Genomic DNA, 19,804 nt, shown 5'->3' with positions numbered 1-19,804 from the left:
CACCTGGGCTGGTGATCTGTTTCACCATAGATAATATACATGCTGTTCTTTTGAAACATCCCACCCTCACCTTCTCCCACAGAGTTCAAAAGTCTGTTCTGTATTTCTGTGTCTCTTTTTCTGTTTTGCATATAGGGTTATCATTACCATCTTTCTAAATTCCATATATATGTGTTAGTATGCTGTAATGTTCTTTATCTTTCTGGCTTACTTCACTCTGTATAAGGGGCTCCAGTTTCATCCATCTCATTAGGACTGGTTCAAATGAATTCTTTTTGACGGCTGAGTAATATTCCATGGTGTATATGTACCACAGCTTCCTTATCCATTCATCTGCTGATGGGCATCTAGGTTGCTTCCATGTCCTGGCTATTATAAACAGTGCTGCGATGAACATTGGGGTGCACGTGTCTCTTTCAGATCTGGTTTCCTCAGTGTGTATGCCCAGAAGTGGGATTGCTGGGTCATATGGCAGTTCTATTTCCAGTTTTTTAAGGAATCTCCACACTGTTTTCCATAGTGGCTGTACTAGTTTGCATTCCCACCAACAGTGTAAGAGGGTTCCCTTTTCTCCACACCCTCTCCAGCATTTATTGCTTGTAGACTTTTGGATAGCAGCCATCCTGACTGGTGTGTAATGGTACCTCATTGTGGTTTTGATTTGCATTTCTCTAATAATGAGTGATGGTGAGCACCTTTTCATGTGTTTGTTAGCCATCTGTGTGGTATCTTTTTATAATGACATAATGCAACTAAACTGTGGAGATCACTTTGAAATGTATAAAAACACCAAATCACTATACTGTCAAACAGGAGCTAATATAGTGTTGTAAATCAATTACACTAATATAGTGTTGTAAATCAAACTCATGTTAAAGAGAATCAGATATGTTTTTACCAGAGGTAGGGGATGGGGGAAGGGGAACTAGATGAAGGCAGTCAAAAAGTACAAACTTCCAGTCACAAGATAAACAACAGGAATGTAATGTACAACGTAATAAATATAATTAACACTTCTGTTCATTATATATAAAAGTTAAGAGAATAAATCCAAAGAGTTCTAATCACAGGAAAAAAGTTTTTTTCCTGTTTCTTTAATTTTGTGTCTATTTGGTATGATGGATATTCACTAATCTTACCTTGGTAATCATTTCATGATATATGTAAGGCAAATCATTATGCTGTATACCTTCAACTAAAATGGTGCTGTATATCCATTATATTTCAATACAACTGGAAGAAAAAAGGTCTATTCAGATCTTCTGCACATTTCTCACCTAGATTATTTTGCTATTGAGTGAGTTGTTTGAGTTCTTTTTCCTTCCCCAGGAGATCTTCCCAACCCAGGGATTGAACCCGGGTCTCCTGCATTGTAGGCAGATGCTTTACCATCTGAGCCAGCAGGGAAGTCTTTATCTTGGATAGTATTCTCTTATTGAATATATGATTTGTAAATATTTTCTTCCATTTCATAGATTGTTTTTCCATTTCATTGATGTTCTTTGTTTTGTGTGTGTGTGTGTGTGTGTGTGTGTGTGTGTGTTTGATGGGCAGAAGCTTTTTAGTTTGATATTGTCCCACTAGTTTATTCTTGTTTGTTTTGTTTGCACTTTTGACATCACATCAGAAAAAAAATTGTTGGTGAAGACCAATGTTAGAGAGCTTTCACTCTGTTTTCTTTTAGTAGTCTTGCAGTTTCTGTACATGAGATAATGACCAAAACCATTCCAAAGAAAAAGAACTTCAAGAGGGCAAAGTGGCTGTCTGAGAAGGCTTTACAAATAGTTAAAGAAAGAAGAGAAATGAAAAGCAAGGAAGAAAGGAAAGATACAGTCAGCCGAATGCAGAGTTCTAGAGAATAGCAAAGAGAGAGAAGAGAGGCTTCTTAAATGAGCAAAGACATAGAGGAAAACAATAGAATGGAAAAAAGTAGAAATGTTTTCAAGAAAGTTAGAGATATCAAGGGAATATTTCATGTAAGGATGGGCACGATAAAGGACCAAAACAGTAAGGACCTAACAGAAGCAGAGGAGATTAAGAAGAAATGGCAAGAATACACAGAGGAACTGTACCAGAAAGGTCTTAATGACCTGGATAGTCACAATTTGTGGTCACTCACCTAGATCTGGATATCCTGAAGTGGGAAGTCAAGTGGACCTTAGGAAGCATTACTACAAACAAAGCAAGTGAAGGTGATGGAATTCCAGCTGAGCTATTTCAAATCCTAAAGCATGGTGCTGTTAAAGTGCTGCATTCAATATGTCAGCAAGTTTGAAAAACTCAGCAGTGGCCACTGGACTGGAAAATGTCAGTTTTCATTCCAATTCCAAAGAAAGACAATGCCAAAGAATGTTCAAACTACCATGCAATTGCACTCATTTCACATGCTAGAAAGATTATGCTCAAAATCCTCCAAGCTAGGCTTCAAAGTATGTGAAGCTAGAACCTCCAGATGTACAAACTGGATTTAGAAAAGGCAGAGGATCCAGAGATCAAATTCTCAACATTCGTTGGACAATGGAGAAAGCATGTAGTTCTGCTTCATTGACTATGCTAAAGCATTTGACTGTGTGGATCACAACAAACTGTGGAAAATTCCTGAAGATAGGGGAGTATCAGGCCACCTTACCTGCCTTATAGGTTTCTATATGCAGGTCAAGAAGCAGCAGTTAGAACTGGACATGGAACAACTGACTGGTTCCAAATTGGGAAATATATACAACAAAGTTATATATTGTCACCCTGTGTATTTAACTTACATGCAGACTACATCAAGTAAAATGCCAGGCTGGCAGGATCACAAGTTGGAATCAAGATTGCAGGGAGAAATATCAATAACCTCAGATACACAGATGACACCACACTTATGGCAGAAAGTGAAGAAGAACTAATGAGCCTCTTGATGAAAGTAAAAGAGGAGAGTGAAAAAGTTGGCTTAAAACTCAACATTCAGGAAACTAAGATCATGGCATCCAGTCCCATCACTTCATGGCAAATAGATGGGAAACAACGGAAACAGTGGAATATTTTATTTTCTTGGGCTCCAAAATCACTGCAGGTGGTGACTGCAGCCATGAAATTAAAAGACTTGCTTGCTCCTGGGAAGAAAATCTATGACTAACCTAGACAGCATATTAAAAAGCAGAGACATTACTTTGCCAACAAAGGCCCATTTGGTCAAAGCTATGGTTTTTCCAGTAGTCATGTATGGATGTGAGAGTTGGACTGTAAAGTAAGCTGAGTGCCGAAGAATTGATGCTTTTGCACTGTAGTGTTGGAGGAGACCCTTGAGAGTCCCTTGGAAACGGTTTAGTCACATTGCAGGTTCATGGGAGTATGAGTAGCTTCTAACATTTATTCTGTCAAGGCCTATGGTTGGCCCCTTACATTAAGAATTTTTAATTCTTACAAATGCCCAGAGTTTATATTATATACTCCATTTTATACCTGAGAAAACTGTAGCTTAGAGAAACCACAGAACTTACTCAAATTCAACTGCTGATTAATGGAGAAGCCAGGAATCAGACTAAGATCTCTCTGAATTAAAAGCTTGGATAGAAGAAAATTCAGGATAGACGGGAAAGATACCGGTAAGTTTCATTAAAATCAGAAAGGAAAACAAGGATCAGAGTAATGTGTGAGTTCCGTAGAAATCAGAAAGAGGAAGAGGTAGATGGAAAAGTAGCACTGAGAGGAATTTCAGAGTTTGCAGTCTTGGGGGTAGAACAGTGCTAATTGAACGTAAAGGAAAAAGTGAGGCTGTGAATGCATTGCCTCTGTGGCCTGGCATGGCTGGGATCCATGAAGTCAGGGTATTGGATGGGTTATCCATATTGATATGAATATCTAGACAGTGTGTTAAAAAGCAAAGACATCCCTTTGCTGACAAAGGTCCATATAGTCAAAGCTATGGTCTTTCCAGCAGTTATGTATGGTTCTGAGAGCTGGACCATAAAGAAGGCAGGGTGCCAAAGAATTGACGCTTTTGAATTATGGTGCTGGAGAAGACTCTTGAGAATGTTTGGACAGCACGGGGGTCAAACCAGTCAATCTTAACAGAAATCAACCCTGAATACTCATTGGAAAGACTGATGCTGAAGCTGAAGCTCCAATACTTCGACCACCTGATGAGAAGAGCTGACTTATTGGAAAAGACCCTGATGCTGAGAAAGACTGAAGGCAGAAGAGAGTGAGAGGGGATGAGATGGTTGACTGGCATCACTGATGGGATAGACATGAACTTGGGCAAACTCCAGGAGATGGTGAGAGACAGGGATGCCCGGCGTGCTGCAGTTCATGGGGTCGCAAAGAGTGACACATGACTTGGCGACTGAAGAACAACATCCATGTTGATGTTGATGTGCTTCAAGATGATGGCAGAGAATGAGATGGATAGAAAATCTGTAAGACAAGTTGTTAAACTTCTGAGGGATATGGACATTAGGAGATGACCACAGCACAAACTAGTGCCTTCCTTCATCAGGAGGGTTGAGGAGTTAGGGTGTCAGAACAACATTTTAAAAGTGTCAGTGCAGAGTAACAAGAAGTTTTAAAACTACTGAGTCAGGAGACCAAAAACTGGCTCATTTAAAGGGAATAAGTGGAAAGAGGTAGTTGTGTGAAGAGGTCTTTGAAGTGATTTGGAAAGGGCCTGTGAAATGATTCAACCTGTTACAGCAATGTGGAAGCAGATGCTGAGAGGCAGAACGATATTTTTAAGTTCATACAATAAATGTGGCAATGAGAGGGTGGGTGGGACAGAGTGGCTAAACTGGTAAGGAAATGGGGCTTGAAATGAGATGGACTTGAGTTTGATTACCAGCATCATCATATACACTGTGAAACTTGAGGTATTATATGTGCAAAATGAGATACAAAATATTTATAGCATGGATTTCCCCAGTGCCTCAGTGGTAAAGAATCTGCCTGCCAAGCAGGAGACTGGGGTTTGATCCTTGGGTTGGGAAGATCCTCTGCAGAAGGAAATGGCAACGCACTCCAGTATTCTTGCCTGGAGAATCCCATGGACAGAAGAGCCTGGTGGACTACAGTCCATGGGGTCACAAAGAGGCAGACATGACTTACTGACTAAACAGCAACAATATTTATAGCAAAGGATTGATGTAAGGACTTAATGATGAATATGAAGTGCTTACTTTCTGTATCGTGCTTTGCACCAGGAAGTGCCCAGTATATGTTAACTGCTAATGTTGGAACTTAACTAAATGCCCCCAAATTTTAGTTCAGTACTTTTCTGGGTCATTGCACATCACCTGACACACTGTCTATTTAGAGGGCATTGATGTCAGGCAGGCCATCTTCACTGGAGTTTTCTACACTAGTCATTCCAAACTCACACTGTTGCTGGTAAGAACTCATGTGAGCTCTCTGGCTACTGAGGGGGGCTAGGAAAAAACCTGCTGACAGTAGCAGAAGCTCGTTTAATCACTACTATACTTATTTAGTCTACATACCCATCTTCTTCCTGTGATGTATAAAAAGCTTTTTGCTTAGTTAGATGTTAAACTTGGTGATTGAAGGGACCAGAGATCTTTAGAAATACAAAAGCCTTCATACTCTTCCTGCCCCTCCTACATGTGTCTGAAATTGTTTAAGCATGAGTAATGAAACAAGGTGAGGATAGCCAGAGAATATCTAGAAACAGACAGGTTTAGCAACTTTCTCAGTTCCTGGCAAACCAAGACTTGTAATCCATTCTCCTCACTATTGCTTTATTTATAAAATATGTTTTTAATTAATAATTACCATTCTTTATTAAGAAAGCAGTACATACACAAGGGAAAGAATTCCAAAACTGCATGCATAATAAAAAAATCTTCCTCCTACCTCATGCCCCTTCCTCCCAATATCTCTCTTGGTTATCACTAATGTTTACAGTTTCTTGGATACCCTTTCAGAAATATTCTGTGAAGTATTTTATACATATATAAGCATATATATGATTTTTTTCTTTGTAATTTTTTTTATTGAGGTATAATTGACACACAGCATTACATTAGTAATTTCAGGTATACAACATGATGATTCGCTATTTAGGTATGTTGTGAAATGATCACCACAATAAGTCTAGTTAGCATCTGTCACCATACGTATTTACGGAATTTTTTTTTCTTGTGGTGAGAACTTTTAAGACCTAGTCACTTAGGAATTTTCAACTGTGCAATAGAGTAAAATTTTTGTTTTTGTCTTTCACTTTTCATCAAATATTTGTTGTTCAGTTGCTAAGACGTGTCTGACTCTTTGCAAACCATGGACTGCAGCATGCCAGGCTCCCCTGTCCTCCACTATCTCCTAGAGGTTGCTCAAATTCAGGTCCATTGAGTTGGTGATGCTATCTAACCTCTTATCCTCTGCTGTCCCCTTCTTTTTTTGCCCTCAATCTTTCCCAGCATCAGGGTCTTTTCCAATCAGCCCACACTTCACATCAAGTGGTCAAAGTATTTGAGCTTCAGCTTCAGCATCACTCCTTCCAATGAGTATTCAGGTTTGATTTCCTTTAGGATTGACTGATTTGATCTCCTTGCAGTCTAAGGGACTCTCAAGAGTCCTCTCCAGCACCACAATGTGAAAGCATCAATTCTTCAGCACCCAGCCTTCTTTATGGATCAACTCTCACATCCATACATAACTACTGGAAAACCCATAGCTTTGACTATACAGACTTTTGCCTGTAAAGTTATGTCTTGCTTTTTATTTTTTATTTTTGTCTTTGCTTTTTAATATGCTGTTTATGTTTGTCAGAACTTTCCTTCCAAGAAGCAAGCACCTTTTAATTTCATGGCTGCAGTCATTGTCCGCAGTGATTGCGGAGACCAAGAAAATAAAATCTGTCACTATTTCCACTTTTTCCCCTTCTATTTGGCATAAAGTAATGGGACCAGATGTCATGATCTTAGTTTTTTGAATGTTAACTTTCAAGCCAGCTTTTTTACTCTCTTCTTTTACTTTCATCAAGAGGCTCATTAGTTTGTCTTCACTTTCTCTATTCTGGTTGTATCATCTGCAATCTGAATCTAAGGTTGTTAATATTTCTCCCTGCAATCTTGATTCCAGCTTGGGATTTACCCAGTCTGGCATTTTGCATAATGTACTTTGCATATAAGTTAAGTAAGCAGGGTGACAATATACAGCCTTGATGTACTCCTTTTCCAACTTTGAACCAGTCAGATGTTCCACGTCTGGTTCTAACTGCTGCTTCTTGACCTGCATACAGGTTTCTCAGGATACAGGGAAGGTGTCTGGTATTCCTTTCTCTTTAAGAATTTTTCACAGTTGTAATCCACACACTCACTGAAACATTCTATCACCTTTAATACAGATAAATAGAAACAATATTTAATATAAGTAGAATTGTGCTGAAGTTGAGGTAAAAAAACAAAACTTAGAACTTTCGTTGGAAAACTATAAATAAGTTGGTAATTTCCTGTCAGTTCTGCATTAGCCTTCTCTAACTCGTTAAGGTTTATGATCTTTTAATATTGTATTTTTTATACTGATCACATGTGATGTAATTTATTCACCAGAAAGAATCCATAGCAAAAATCAGATTTAGGGTCTCAATCTCTTCTAATTGGTTCTTCAGTTCAGTTCAATTCAGTTGCTCAGTCATGTCCAACTCTTTGAGACCCCATGGACTACAGCACGCCCGGCTTCCCTGTCCACCACCAACTCCCGGAGTTTACTCAAACTCATGTCCATCATGTTGGTGATGCCATCCAACCATCTCATCCTCTGTCCTCCCCTTCTCCTCCTGCCCTCAATCTTTCCCAGCATCAGGGTCTTTTCCAATGAGTCATCTCTTCTCATCAGGTGGTCAAAGAATTGGAGTTTCTGCTTCAGCATCAGTCCTTCCAATGAATATTCAGGACTGATTTCCTTTAGGATGAACTGGTTGGATCTCCCTGCTGTTCAAGGGACTCTCAAAAGTCTTCTCCAACACCACAGTACAAAAGCATCAATTCTTTGGTGCTCAGCTTTCTTTATGGTCCAACTCTCACATCCATACATGACTACCAGAAAAATCATAACTTTGACTAGACGGACCTTTATTGGCAAAGTACTGCTTTTTAACATGCTGTGTAGGTTGGTTACAACTTTCCTTTTGAGGAGCAAGTGTCTTTTAATTTCATGGCTGCAGTCACCATCTGCAGTGAATTTGGAGCCCCCCAAAATAAAGTCTGTCACTGTTTCCATTGCTTCCCCATCTATTTGGCATGAAGTGATGGGACCAGATGTCATGATCTTAGTTTTCTGAATGTTGAATTTTAAGCCAACTTTTTCAGTCTCCTCTTTCATGTTCATCAAGAGTCTCTTTAGCTCTTCTTTGCTTTCTGCCATAAGGGTGGTGCATCTGTATATCTGAGGTTATTGATATTTCTCCCAATAATCTTGATTCCAGCTTGTGCTTCATCTAGCCAAGTGTTTCTCATGATGTACTCAGCATATAAGTTAAATAAGCAGGGTGACAATATACAGCCTTGACATGCTCTTTTCTGATTTGAAACCAGTCTGTTGTTCCATGTACAGTTCTAACTGTTGCTTCCTGACCTCCATACAGATTTCTCAGGAGGCAGTTCAGGTGGTCTGGAATGAATCTGACCTTTTAAACATGATATAAATGTTTATGAAAAGTTGCTTTAATAAGTAATAATTAAAGTTCTACTGGCTTTTTAAAACTTGAAATAACTTTTCTTTTAAAAAATATAGTAGTAAAGACTGATGCATAAACTTTTCACAAAACATAATCAGTCTTTTTGCACTGAGAATGTTTTGCACTGAAAACATACTTTGTATTGTCCAGGAACTTATAATGGCCAGTTTCTTTCTCATTTTCACCTTTGTTCCCAGTAAATGTACTTTAGGGTTCATATTCTGACTGTAAACACCAAGTTCATATTTACTTTCTTCTTGTGGATGGACGGAACCATATATGAGTATTTTATATCCAATTTGCAACAGTAAATCTTTTAAAGGGAAAATATCCTAATAGACTTGGGCTTCTCTGGTGGTGCTAGTGGTAAAGAATCTGCCTGTTAATTTAGGAGACACAAGAGACGATGGTTTGACCCTTGGGTCAGGAAGATCCTCTGAAACAGGAAATGGAAACCTGCTACACTAGTCTTACCTGGACAATTCCATGGACAGAGGAGCCTGGTGGACTACAGTCCATGGGGTTGCAAACAGTCAGACAGGATTAAGCACACACAGCCAAAGGTTTTAGCATAGTCAATGAAGCAGAGCTAGATGCTTTTATGGAACTCCCTTGCTTTCTCCATGATCCACTGAATGTTGGCAATTAGATCTCTGGTTCCTCTGCCTTTTCTAAACCCAGGTTATATATCTGGAAGTTCTTGGTTCACATACTGCTGAAGCCTAGCTTGAAGGATTTTACGCATAACCTTGCTAGCATGTGAAATGAATGCAATTACACTGTAGTTTAGACATCCTTTGGCATTGCCCTTCTTTGGGATTGGAGAGAAAACTGACATTTTCCAGTCCTGTGGCCACTTCTGAGTTTTCCAAAGTTGTTGACATATTGAGTGCAGAACTTTAACAGTATCATCTTTTAGGATTTGAAATAGCTCAGCTGGAATTCCATTACCTTTACTAGCTTTGTTCATAGTAATGTTTCCCAGGTGTCTCAGTGGTAAAGGATCCACCTTTCAAGCAGGAGATGGAAGAGAATGTGGGTTTGATCCTTGGGTTCGGAAGATCTCCTGGAGAAGGAAATGGCAATCCACTCCATTACTGCCTGGAAAATCCCATGGACAGAGAAGCCTGGCAGGCTCCAGGCATTGGAGCTGTGGAAGAGGGGAATAAAACTTAATGACTAAACAAAAATAAATGCTTCTTAAGGCCCACTTGACTTCACACCACAGGATGTCTGGCTCTAGATGAGTGACCACACCATCAGGGTTATCAGTGTCATTAAGACCTTTCTTGTATAGTTCTATGTATTTTTGCCACTTCTTTTTAATCTCTTCTGCTTTTGTTAGGTCCTTACGGTTCCTGTCCTTTTCGTGCTCATCCTTGCATGAAATGTTCCCTTGATATTGCCAGTTTTCTTGAAGAGATCTCTAGTCTTTGATTTGTAATAAAAAAGAGATCCATGATGCTTTTGATGCAGGTGGTTGTTGGCCCCATTGAACCATTAGAATAAAGTTTAAATTTCTGTTCCTGGTATTCCTTTTCCAAGATGCTTTTCTAGCACCATCTCTTGTTGCTAATTCTCTACACACCAGTGCAAACGAAGGTCTTTCTGGTTTTCTAGGTGCTTCTCACACCTTCCAATCACACCTTTTGAAATGTTCAGGCACAGTCTGTCAATGAATTCTTCACAGACAGAAGTGCTTGCAGTGTTTGATTCTCAGAACTTGCTTAGAGGTACATTACACCTCTGTTAGTTTTGGCTTTTTAGTTTTGGGCTTTTCCTCCTTCATAACTTGTAAGATCTCTGTTCAGAGAAACCTAGTTAATCCTTTAATATTCGCGCCTAAAGAGGCTTTTGCACTTTGAGGCAAGGGTCTTAAACAAGAACTACCTGACAGTCGTCGTTGCATATGAAGTCCTCAATTGTTCCTGCCTTACAGTAGAACTTTTTTTTTTTCCCTCTAAAAAACAAGTTTATTTGGCTGTACCAGGTTATAGTTGCAGCACATGGGATCTAATTCCTTGACCAGGGATTGAACCCCGGGCACCCTGCCTTGGGAGTACGGAATCTTCAGTTCAGTTCAGTTAGCCACTGGATATAGTGGAGCTTTTAATACAAGTTTGTAGCTTCAATGAATAATGTGTGAAACCAGGCTATTTCTCCCAGAGAACTACAAATCCCAGCGGGCATCGCGCGGAACGCCCGCGGACGTGGTGATGCTAGGGGGCGTGCCCAGTCTGAGGGAGGGGTCGTCCTGCGGGTGGCCGGAGGCTTAGGATCCCCGGGAGCCTGGAGTGAGAGAGAGAGATTGAGAGCGAAAGGTGAGCGGAGCTGAGGGAGGGGACGCGCTGCGGGGCTCCCCGAGTCTATGGAGCGGGTTAAGATGGCGGAGGCGGAGAGCCTGGAGACAGCGGCGGAGCACGAACGGATTCTTCGAGAGATCGAGAGCACCGACACGGCCTGCATCGGGCCCACGCTCAGGTACCCTGGGTACCGGGGCCACAGACGGGTGGGCACGGGCGGGACCCGGGAGCAGGCTCCCTCGGGACTGTGCGCCCGGCCGGCCTCCTGCAGGGCCAGCGCCGGCCCCTCCCTTCGGAGAACCCGGCGAGCGACCTCCACCCTCGGCGAGGCAGATCCCCCTCCGTAGCCCCGCAGACCCGACGTGGGGTTCCTTCCCGACCGTCGGCGCCGGCAGCCCCGTTACCCTGTAGGCTCCTTCTGCCTCCCTCAGGACTGGGCAGCATTCGTTCTCCCTCCGAGGCTGGCCCGGCGCGGGCAGCCGGAGCGCGCCCGACAGATGGTGGTTCTTAGCAGAGGGTCCCCCTGAGGACATCACCCTTCTGCCCCAGACGCAGGTCCGACTCTTCAGGCAAAACAGAATTCACCCCACAGTCTGTTGCTCGGAGAGCAAACTTGCCTCTTTAAAAAATCACAATTACTTCTCAGAAACGAGTTCCTGAAAATCCTAGGCCTGGAAGGAAGGAAGTTTCCTTCAACCCGCGCGCCCCTCTCCTGGGAGCGGCACTTGCCGAGCCCTGTCAGGAGAACGACCTCCCCAGGAGAACGACCTCCCCAAAGGTCAGATTCCTGGTGCTTATCGCAGAAAAGACGTTGTCTCCCTCCGTTCCCCGTGACCCTTACTTTGCCCACACACCCCCATTTCACTTGGAGACGTCAAACTAAGCCGCCACCTACCTCAACTTATTTAACAAACTTAGGTACAACTTACTGTGTACAGCGCAAGACATTTATTAAGAGATTTACAAGTATAACTTATTCAAACCGCAAAACAGCCCTATTAGGTAGGTACTGTTATTACCCTCATTTTACAGATGAAGCCCATAGAGGTTAAGTGACTTGCCCAAGGTCACAGAGAAAATAAAGTAGGAGAGTCGCGATTCTGCTCAGGCATTCTGGATCCAGAGTATGCGTTTTTAACCCGTCTTATTCCGCCTCATTTGGGGATCACCATCTATTTGTACTTTCTGTTAATTACTCAACCAAGCACAAACTACCTTTCTCTTTCCCCTCAGTTTATTAGAGCCAACACATCGTCCTTCCTGTGGCACCTTCTGATCTCCATGCAGCCAACAGAGAGAATGATCTTACCCGCCTTGTACAGTCTTCGGTCGCTATTCCTCCCTTCATAAAGATTATTACTCACTGCTTGTTTTTTTCATGGGGAGAAGTTGCCTCATGAAAGTGGTTCAAAGAGGGGCAGGCTGAGAACTTCGCTTCTCATCTCCACCGCCACAGCTTCCTTCTCCAGGGCACATGGTTCTCCCAGTGCCAGACCTGGACATGGGACATGACCGACCATCCCTAGTAGTTTGCTTTTTGTCCCTGACTGCACTATGATCATGACTATCATGCTCCTCTCTTTTCGTATTTTCTTGAGCTCTTAAAGGTGAATGACCCTCATTTCATTATCTTTACTTTTATAAAAACTAAGACTACATACTGGTATTCTGTGTGCATTACTATTGGTTATTAATATTGGTTTTTGTAAAACAAAATATTATTAGACTTACAGAGGATGCTGTTTGAGTATTCTACTAAGAAATTTGGCTGCTGAGCTATATAGTTGGCAGCCAAGCAAAGCTCCCACTGGAATAGTTGGGATTACCAGAGTTTTTAGGAAGGATTTTTCATCAGAACACCGTTAATATTGTCTTGAGTTGGTTGTTTTTAGTTGCTATTCAATTCAGTTTTTGGTTTATATGATAAATGACTTAATTTAGTGTTATCAATTTAGCTTGCTGTGATTTATTATGTTAGCTCTTCACTGAATAATAATGCATGTTTGTTCAGCTGCAGTTTGGCCTATAATTTTCCATTATGTGGACTGAAGAGTATACGTTACATTTAAAATGTTATCCATTTCCCCTAAAATTTGCTGTATTATCACTGAATTCCACTGGAAAGTGGGGATTTTTTGGGCTAAATGAAGTAGAGATCTTTTGTCCTAAGGGGACATGGTAAGAAAAGTTTTGAGAACCGCTGCACTGTCCTACTAGTTTTATTTTCTTTTGTTGACTCTGTTTTATTTTTATCAGGGGCTTTTCATTTTTGACATTGTCCTATCTTTGATGGATAACCCTAAATCTTAACTATCAGACCCAAGATTCAATCATATGAACATCCTATAATACAAGTAATATCCACTGTCTTTGTCTTCAGTCTAGCTTGTTCCTGCCCGTATTCATAGGAGGTGATCTCATCTTTCTTCCTTATCCCATGCAGAGGCAGCAGCATGCATAGACTTGGTGTTTCAGATCTCATGCTTTACCCTGGGTGCATGTTCATAATCATTATCTTTTGGTTTTCCATCACACTCAGTAAACAGGTATGATAAAGGCAACAGGCTTTCCTTCCTGACATTACCGTCAACTGTAAATCTCAGCCTCTATCCCTGTTCATAGTCTTTCCTTTTTCTTCTGTCTTTTGAGGCATTTTTGAGGCTCTTGGTTCTTACCTGTCCCTGAGATAGGTGTTCTAACTGAAGAGGAACTAAATAATAATAATCTGTGGTACCAAATTATTCTTCCAGTTTTATCCCTTTTTGTTTGAGGAGCCACAATGGCTTGACTTTTTCATTATATAACTAGCCTTATTTTAATCTTGAAACAGTACTTGCAATATTAGTTGATTACTGTTTGTCATAAGGAGTGACTTTCCTTATTCATTGTAATTCTAAAAGTCCCAAGCTTATCCATGCATACAGAGGCTGTTGCCTAGAAGATTCTTTTGGGGAAGCAGCCATCTCTTCTCTGTTTTCATCTCAAAAATTATTTTGTTAGCTACAAGTCCTAATTTTGCAGATGAGGAAAGAAGCCCATTAGATGTAAGGGCATGTCTTATTTTAAAAATAATATTGATTCTTGCTTTGTAGTGCTAATGCACTACAGAAATTGATCACAAAATATTGTGCTGCTAATGCACTGCAAAAATTGATCACAGAATATTGGTCACAAATCACTCATGAACAATAGCTCAATATTCTCATTTTTCAAATCACATCTATGTATCTCTTTCTTTCATATCACTTACTCAGAATAAGCTATTTCCTCACTTTGTTCTCTGGGTACAAGCAATTAATATTCAGTTTTAATTGTTATTTAAGATTTTAAAACAGTCTTTTAAACTTAGCAGTGAAATACCTTGCCTTTAAAACAATAGCTTTATTGAGATATTCATATACTGTACAGTTTACCAATTTAAACTGTACAATTCATTTTTTTAGCAAATTCACAGAATTTTGCAACAGTTACCACGATCTAACTTTAGAACATTTTCGTCAGCCCTGAAAGAAACCCCATACCCATTTGCAGTCACTCTTCATTCTGTCCCTTCCCCAGGCAGTTACTACTTTCTGTCTTCATGGGTTTGTGTATTTTGTTCACTTCACATAAATGGAATCATAGAACATTTTGAGGAACTGCCAAACTGTGTAACAAAATGCCTGCACCATTTTTTATTCCCACTAGCAATGTATAAGGGTTCTAGTTTCTCCATATCCTTATCAGCACTTGTTGCTATCTTTTTTTATTTTAGCCATCCCAGTGGATATGAAATTGTATCTCACTGTCATTTTGATTTGCATTTCTCTAATGGTTAATCTTTTCATGTGCTTATTAGTTATTTCTTTATCTTTTTTGGAGCAGTGCCTTCAGTTCCTTTGCCCAGTTTTTAATTGGATTATTTTTATTGTTGAGTTATAAGTGTTCTTTATATATTCTGGATGTATCTTTTATCAGGAATAGGATTTGCAAATACTTTTTTCCATTCTTTTGGGTGTTTTTTTCATTTTTCTTGATGGTATCACCTGCTGCATGAAAGTTTTAAATATTGATATGATGCCAGTGTATCTAGTTTTTATTTTTTTGCTTGTGTTTTTGGTGTTGTATCTAGGAAACCTTTGCTTAACCCAAGATTATGAAGATTTGCTCCTAAGAGTTGTATAATTTTATTTCTACATCAAGGTCTGTGATCCATTTTGAGTTGATTTTTGTCTACCATATAAGGAAGGGTGTCCAATTTCATTCTTTTGCATGTTGATGTGCAGTTTTTCCAGCATCATTTGTTGAGTGCCATTTTTTCTTATCCAGATATATTTCTGGTTGACTTATTTTATCTTTTTATCATGAAATTTATGTTTCTTATTTGTAGCAGCAGTGTAACCTTCAAGACCTTGTCATTGTGTTTATTTGACCTCCCTTGTTGAGTGTTCTCAGTTGGGAAGAAGTTTGCTCTATTGTTTTCAGCTAACGATTTTCTCTTTTTAGCTTAGTTGCTGCCTTCCATTTTTAAGGGGCCTGTCTTGTAAGGATGATATGATTGCTATATTTGATGCTGGTAAAGCACTTTACTGTCGGGACTGAATCTTGTCTTACTATATGGAATGGTTTTGTGTTATACTGCTTAGTGTTAAGATTTACAAACTGTATTAATGATAGAATCTTATCTATTTGATCTTTATCACTATTAAAACATTAAAAAATTATGTCAACATTATAAACATTTTGGAAGCTATATTAAGAATTACTTGTACTCTTATAGCTGCTGTTGTTTTGGCGCATTTCCTTCTAGATGCTTGCTTTATTTATTCTGTTGTTAAAAAATTATATTCTTGGTATAGCAAGAGTTTTTTCTCTTGCTTATTTGGTGGTGGAGGTGGTTTAGTTGCTAAGTTGTGACCTTCTCTCGTGACCCCATAGACTGTAACCTACCAGGCTCCTCTGTCCTCATCCATTGCAGGCAGATTCTTCACTGCTGAGCCACCAGGGAAGCCCAAACTGTGTATAAAGCTGCCTCTTCCAGAACACAAATATGGGGAATATTTTCAAAGGCTCTTTTGCTGAATGTCAGTTGATAATTAAATATGGTGAACCGACCTCCCCACTTACTGCTTCTCTGCCTTTGGCCACATGGCTTTGTTTTCCATCCTTTGGCCTCCCATTACCTAAGTTGTACAAAATCCAGGTAATCATAATCCTTGGTTGATGACACTTCATCATTATTGGTCCCTGTATGGACCTCTTTAAGCAGTTAATTATTTTTATAAGCAACTTACCACCTGAGTGGGCAATTTTTTTCATCTTTAAATGGGGATACAACCTACATTGCAGGAACAGCATTAAAAAAAAAGGAGATAAAGCATTCTTCATGGTACCTGCTAGGTAGTAGTAACTCTGATAGTATAAGTCATTTTCTGCCTTTTACCCTTCAGTTTGTAATGAGGATTTAGGTGTTTCATTGTTGTTTAATTGCTAAGTCGTGTCTGACTCTTTGTGACTCCATAGACTGTAGCCCACCAGGCTCCTCTGTCTATGGAATTTCTCAGGCAAGAGTGGGTTGTCATTTCCTTCTCCAAGGGATCTTCCTTACCCAGGGACTGAACCCGTGTCTCCTGCTTGTCAGGCGGATTCTTTACCACTGAGCCGGTGTTAATTACAAAACTTTGTGTTTGGAGTGATTCTTGACTTTTTTTTCCTTCTACTCATATATCTGAGGGATAAAATATTCCTCAATAATCTGACCCTGGAAATGGTAATTTTGAGATAGATTGGAGAATGGAGGAGGAGATATGAAACAATTTTATAAAAGCAGTTTAGGTGACTCTGACATACTCTTTCCTTGACAATCAATGAGGGGAAAGAAATGATCTCCCATTTCTGATCGTTTATTTTTTAGTAGTAACTTCCTTTTAAAAGTAACATTTTTATATTTTAACTTATAACTGTAAGGTAGTGACTTTTAAAGAGAAGAAACAAACAACAAACTTAATCCTACCACCCTGTCACAACTCTTATTTTTGTATATTTCTTTTAAGCTTTTTCCATATTAATTTTATTATATTAGAAGAATAATATCATGTTATGTGTTGCTTTTTCATGTAACAGTTTTATACATTGTTATATATCCATATCATTTTAGTGACTTCATTCATGAATTAATTTATTCATTTATTCAGCAGATATTTATGAAACAACTTCTGTGTGTCAGTTATTCTTCCAGACTCTGGGGTATAATAGAGAACAAAATAGATACATCCTTGCCCTTTTGGACCATGCATTCTACTAGAGCACTTACAGAATAAACAAATACATAGGCACATAAAATAATAGTGCTATTTAGTGGTTATGTTACATATGATGGGATATTGTTTCTGACTAGGTGGTTAGAAAAAGTTGTTTGAAGGAGCAAGCCATATATCTCTTCAGACAGCAGGCACGGTATGAAGACCCTCAGGAGAAGCATAGTGGGAGGTGATGGTAGGATATCAGTGAGGGTCCAGATAGCATAGACTAAGAAAGAGACTGTTTTTATTTCTAAGTGTCATGTCAAGGTACAGAAGAGCATTGAGCAGGGATGTGACATGCACTAACTTAAGTTAAACAAAGAATATTCTGGCTGCTATGTGGAGATTGGAGTAAGAGGAGAAACAGGCAAACCAGTCAAGAAAGTGAAAGAAAAGTGAAAGTCGCTCAGTTGTGTCTGACTCTTTGCGACCCCATGGACTGTCCATGGAATTTTCTAGGCCAGAATACTGGAGTGGGTAGCCTTTCCGTTCTCCAGGGGATCTTCCCAACCCAGGAATTAAACTCAGATCTCCTGCACTGCAGGCGGACTCTTTACTAGCTGAGCCACAAGGGAAGCCCAAGAATAATGGAGTGGGTAGCCTATCCCTTCTTTAGCGGATCTTCCCGATGGGAAGAACCGGGAAGTCGCCTGCATTGGAATGGAACCGGGGTCTCCAGCGTTGCAGGCAGATTCTTTACCATCTGAGCTATCAGGGAAGCCCTAACCAGTCAAGGGATATTTGGAATTATAAGAGCTAAGAGATGGTTGTAGCATGCAGTAAGATGTTGGGGAGAAGGTGATGAGAAGTAGCTGGATTTAGAATATTATTTTGAAAACAGTCAAACTTTTGGGATTACTTATGGGGGTTAAAGAAAGAGAGGAACCAAACATGATTCCAAGGCTCTTGGCTTAGGTAAATGGGTGAATAATGGTGGTGCCATTTAGTGAAATAGAGAATAAAGGGGAAGGAACTTTATTTTTCTTTATAACACTTACTTTTGCCTGACACATATTTTTGATTGTCTCCTCTATTGGAATTTGTATTCCAGAAGGGGAGGAATTTTGTTCCTTTTGTTTGCTACTGTATCCTGGGAACCTAAAAGAGAGCCTGGCAAACAGTTGGTGCTCAATAAATATTTGTTGAATGAATAGAAGAATAAAATAATTGTACCATGAGCTGTTAATTATCTGGGGGATTAATTAACTGATTTGCAGATTAACTGTCTTTAAAAAAGTATGACTAGGCTTTTGAGAAAAAATAAAACTGCTGAAAATCTTGAAAACCTTGACATATCAGAGGTTTTTATTTTTTGGAATTATATATAATTTTAGAATTTCTTTTTCTCTTCATTGAAAGCGTAACCTAAAATAACTGGCCTCTAATGCCTGTCATTCTTCAGTATTTTTGCAGTGTTGTTAAAATTTTTCAAATTTAAGTGTAACTCGAGTAAAATGTTATTTTCTAAGTTAAAATATTTATAGATTTGGGAAAAAGGGGATAGAAATAAGTTTCAGTTACATTATGGAATTGTTGTTCAGTCACTAAGTTGAGTCTGACTCTTTGCGATCCCATGAACTGCAGCATGCCAGGCTTCCCTGTCCTTCACTATCTCCCTGAGTTTGCTCAAACTCATGTTCATTGAGTCCGTGATGCCATCCAACCATCTTGTCCTCTGTTGCCCCCCTTCTCCTCTTGCTCTCAGTTTTTTCCCAGGGTCTTTTCCAGTGAGTCAGCTCTTCACATCAGGTGGCCAAAGTATTGGAACTTAAGCTTCAGCATCAGTTCTTCCAATGAATATTCAGGGTTGATTTCCATTAGACCCTTGCAGTCCAAGGGACTCTCAAGAGTCTTCTCCAGCACCACAGTTCAAAAGCATCAATTGTTCAGTGCTCAGCCTTCTTTATGGTCCAACTCTCACATCCATACATGACTACTGGAAAAACCATTGCTTTAACTATATGGACCTTTACCAGCAAAGTGATGTCTCTGCTTTTTAATACATTGTCTAGGTTTGTCGTAACTTTTCTTCCAAGGAGCAAGTGTCTTTTAATTTCATGGTTGCAGTCACCATAAAAAAACAAAATCTGATACTGTTTCCACATTTTCTCCATTTATTTGCCATAAAGTGATGGAACCGGATGCCATGGTCTTCATTTTTTGAATGTTGAGTTTCAAGCCAGCTTTTTCACTCTCTCCTCTTTCACCTTCATCAGAGACCCTTTGGTTTGTCTTTGTTTTCTGCCATTAAAGAGTATCATCTGCATATCTGAGGTTGTTGGTATTTCTGTCTGCAGTCTTGATTCCAGCTTGTGCTTCATCCAGCCCGGCATTTCACATGTACTCTGCATATAAGTTAAATCAGTAGGGTGACAATATTCAGCTTTCACATACTCCTTTCCCAATTTGAAACTAGTCCATTTTTCCATTTCCAGGTCTAAATATTGCTTTTGTTCAGGTTTCTCAGGAGGCAGGTAATGTGTCTGGTATTCTCATCTCATTAAGAATATTCTATAGTTTGTTGTGATCCACACAGTCAAAGGGTTTAG

At 39.7% G+C, this 19,804-nt stretch overlaps 1 protein-coding gene and 1 non-coding gene across 4 annotated transcripts in view; one reads left to right on the top strand and one right to left on the bottom strand.

Moving 5' to 3' along the window:
* Positions 1 to 1,335: 1,335 nt before the first annotated feature.
* On the bottom strand, positions 1,336 to 1,407 carry TRNAC-ACA. The gene has a single exon. It is a non-coding gene; the product is annotated as a tRNA-Cys (tRNA).
* A 9,508-nt stretch (positions 1,408 to 10,915) lies between these two features.
* The window catches only part of EXOC6B (exocyst complex component 6B), a 664,516-nt gene continuing 655,627 nt past the window's right edge, over positions 10,916 to 19,804 (top strand). For 2 of the 3 annotated variants that reach the window (XM_043918361.1, XM_043918363.1), the window contains exon 1: positions 10,916 to 11,152. In XM_043918361.1, coding sequence (XP_043774296.1) covers positions 11,040 to 11,152 — 113 coding nt within the window. In that variant the 5' untranslated portion in view covers positions 10,916 to 11,039. The remainder of the gene's footprint in view (positions 11,153 to 19,804) is intronic. The other variant, XM_043918362.1, reaches the window with a different exon arrangement.

Source organism: Cervus elaphus, chromosome 11 (assembly GCF_910594005.1).
Source record: "Cervus elaphus chromosome 11, mCerEla1.1, whole genome shotgun sequence".
In the NCBI taxonomy this organism is placed as follows: domain Eukaryota; kingdom Metazoa; phylum Chordata; class Mammalia; order Artiodactyla; family Cervidae; genus Cervus; species Cervus elaphus.
This window is presented reverse-complemented; position numbering and strand designations above follow the sequence as displayed.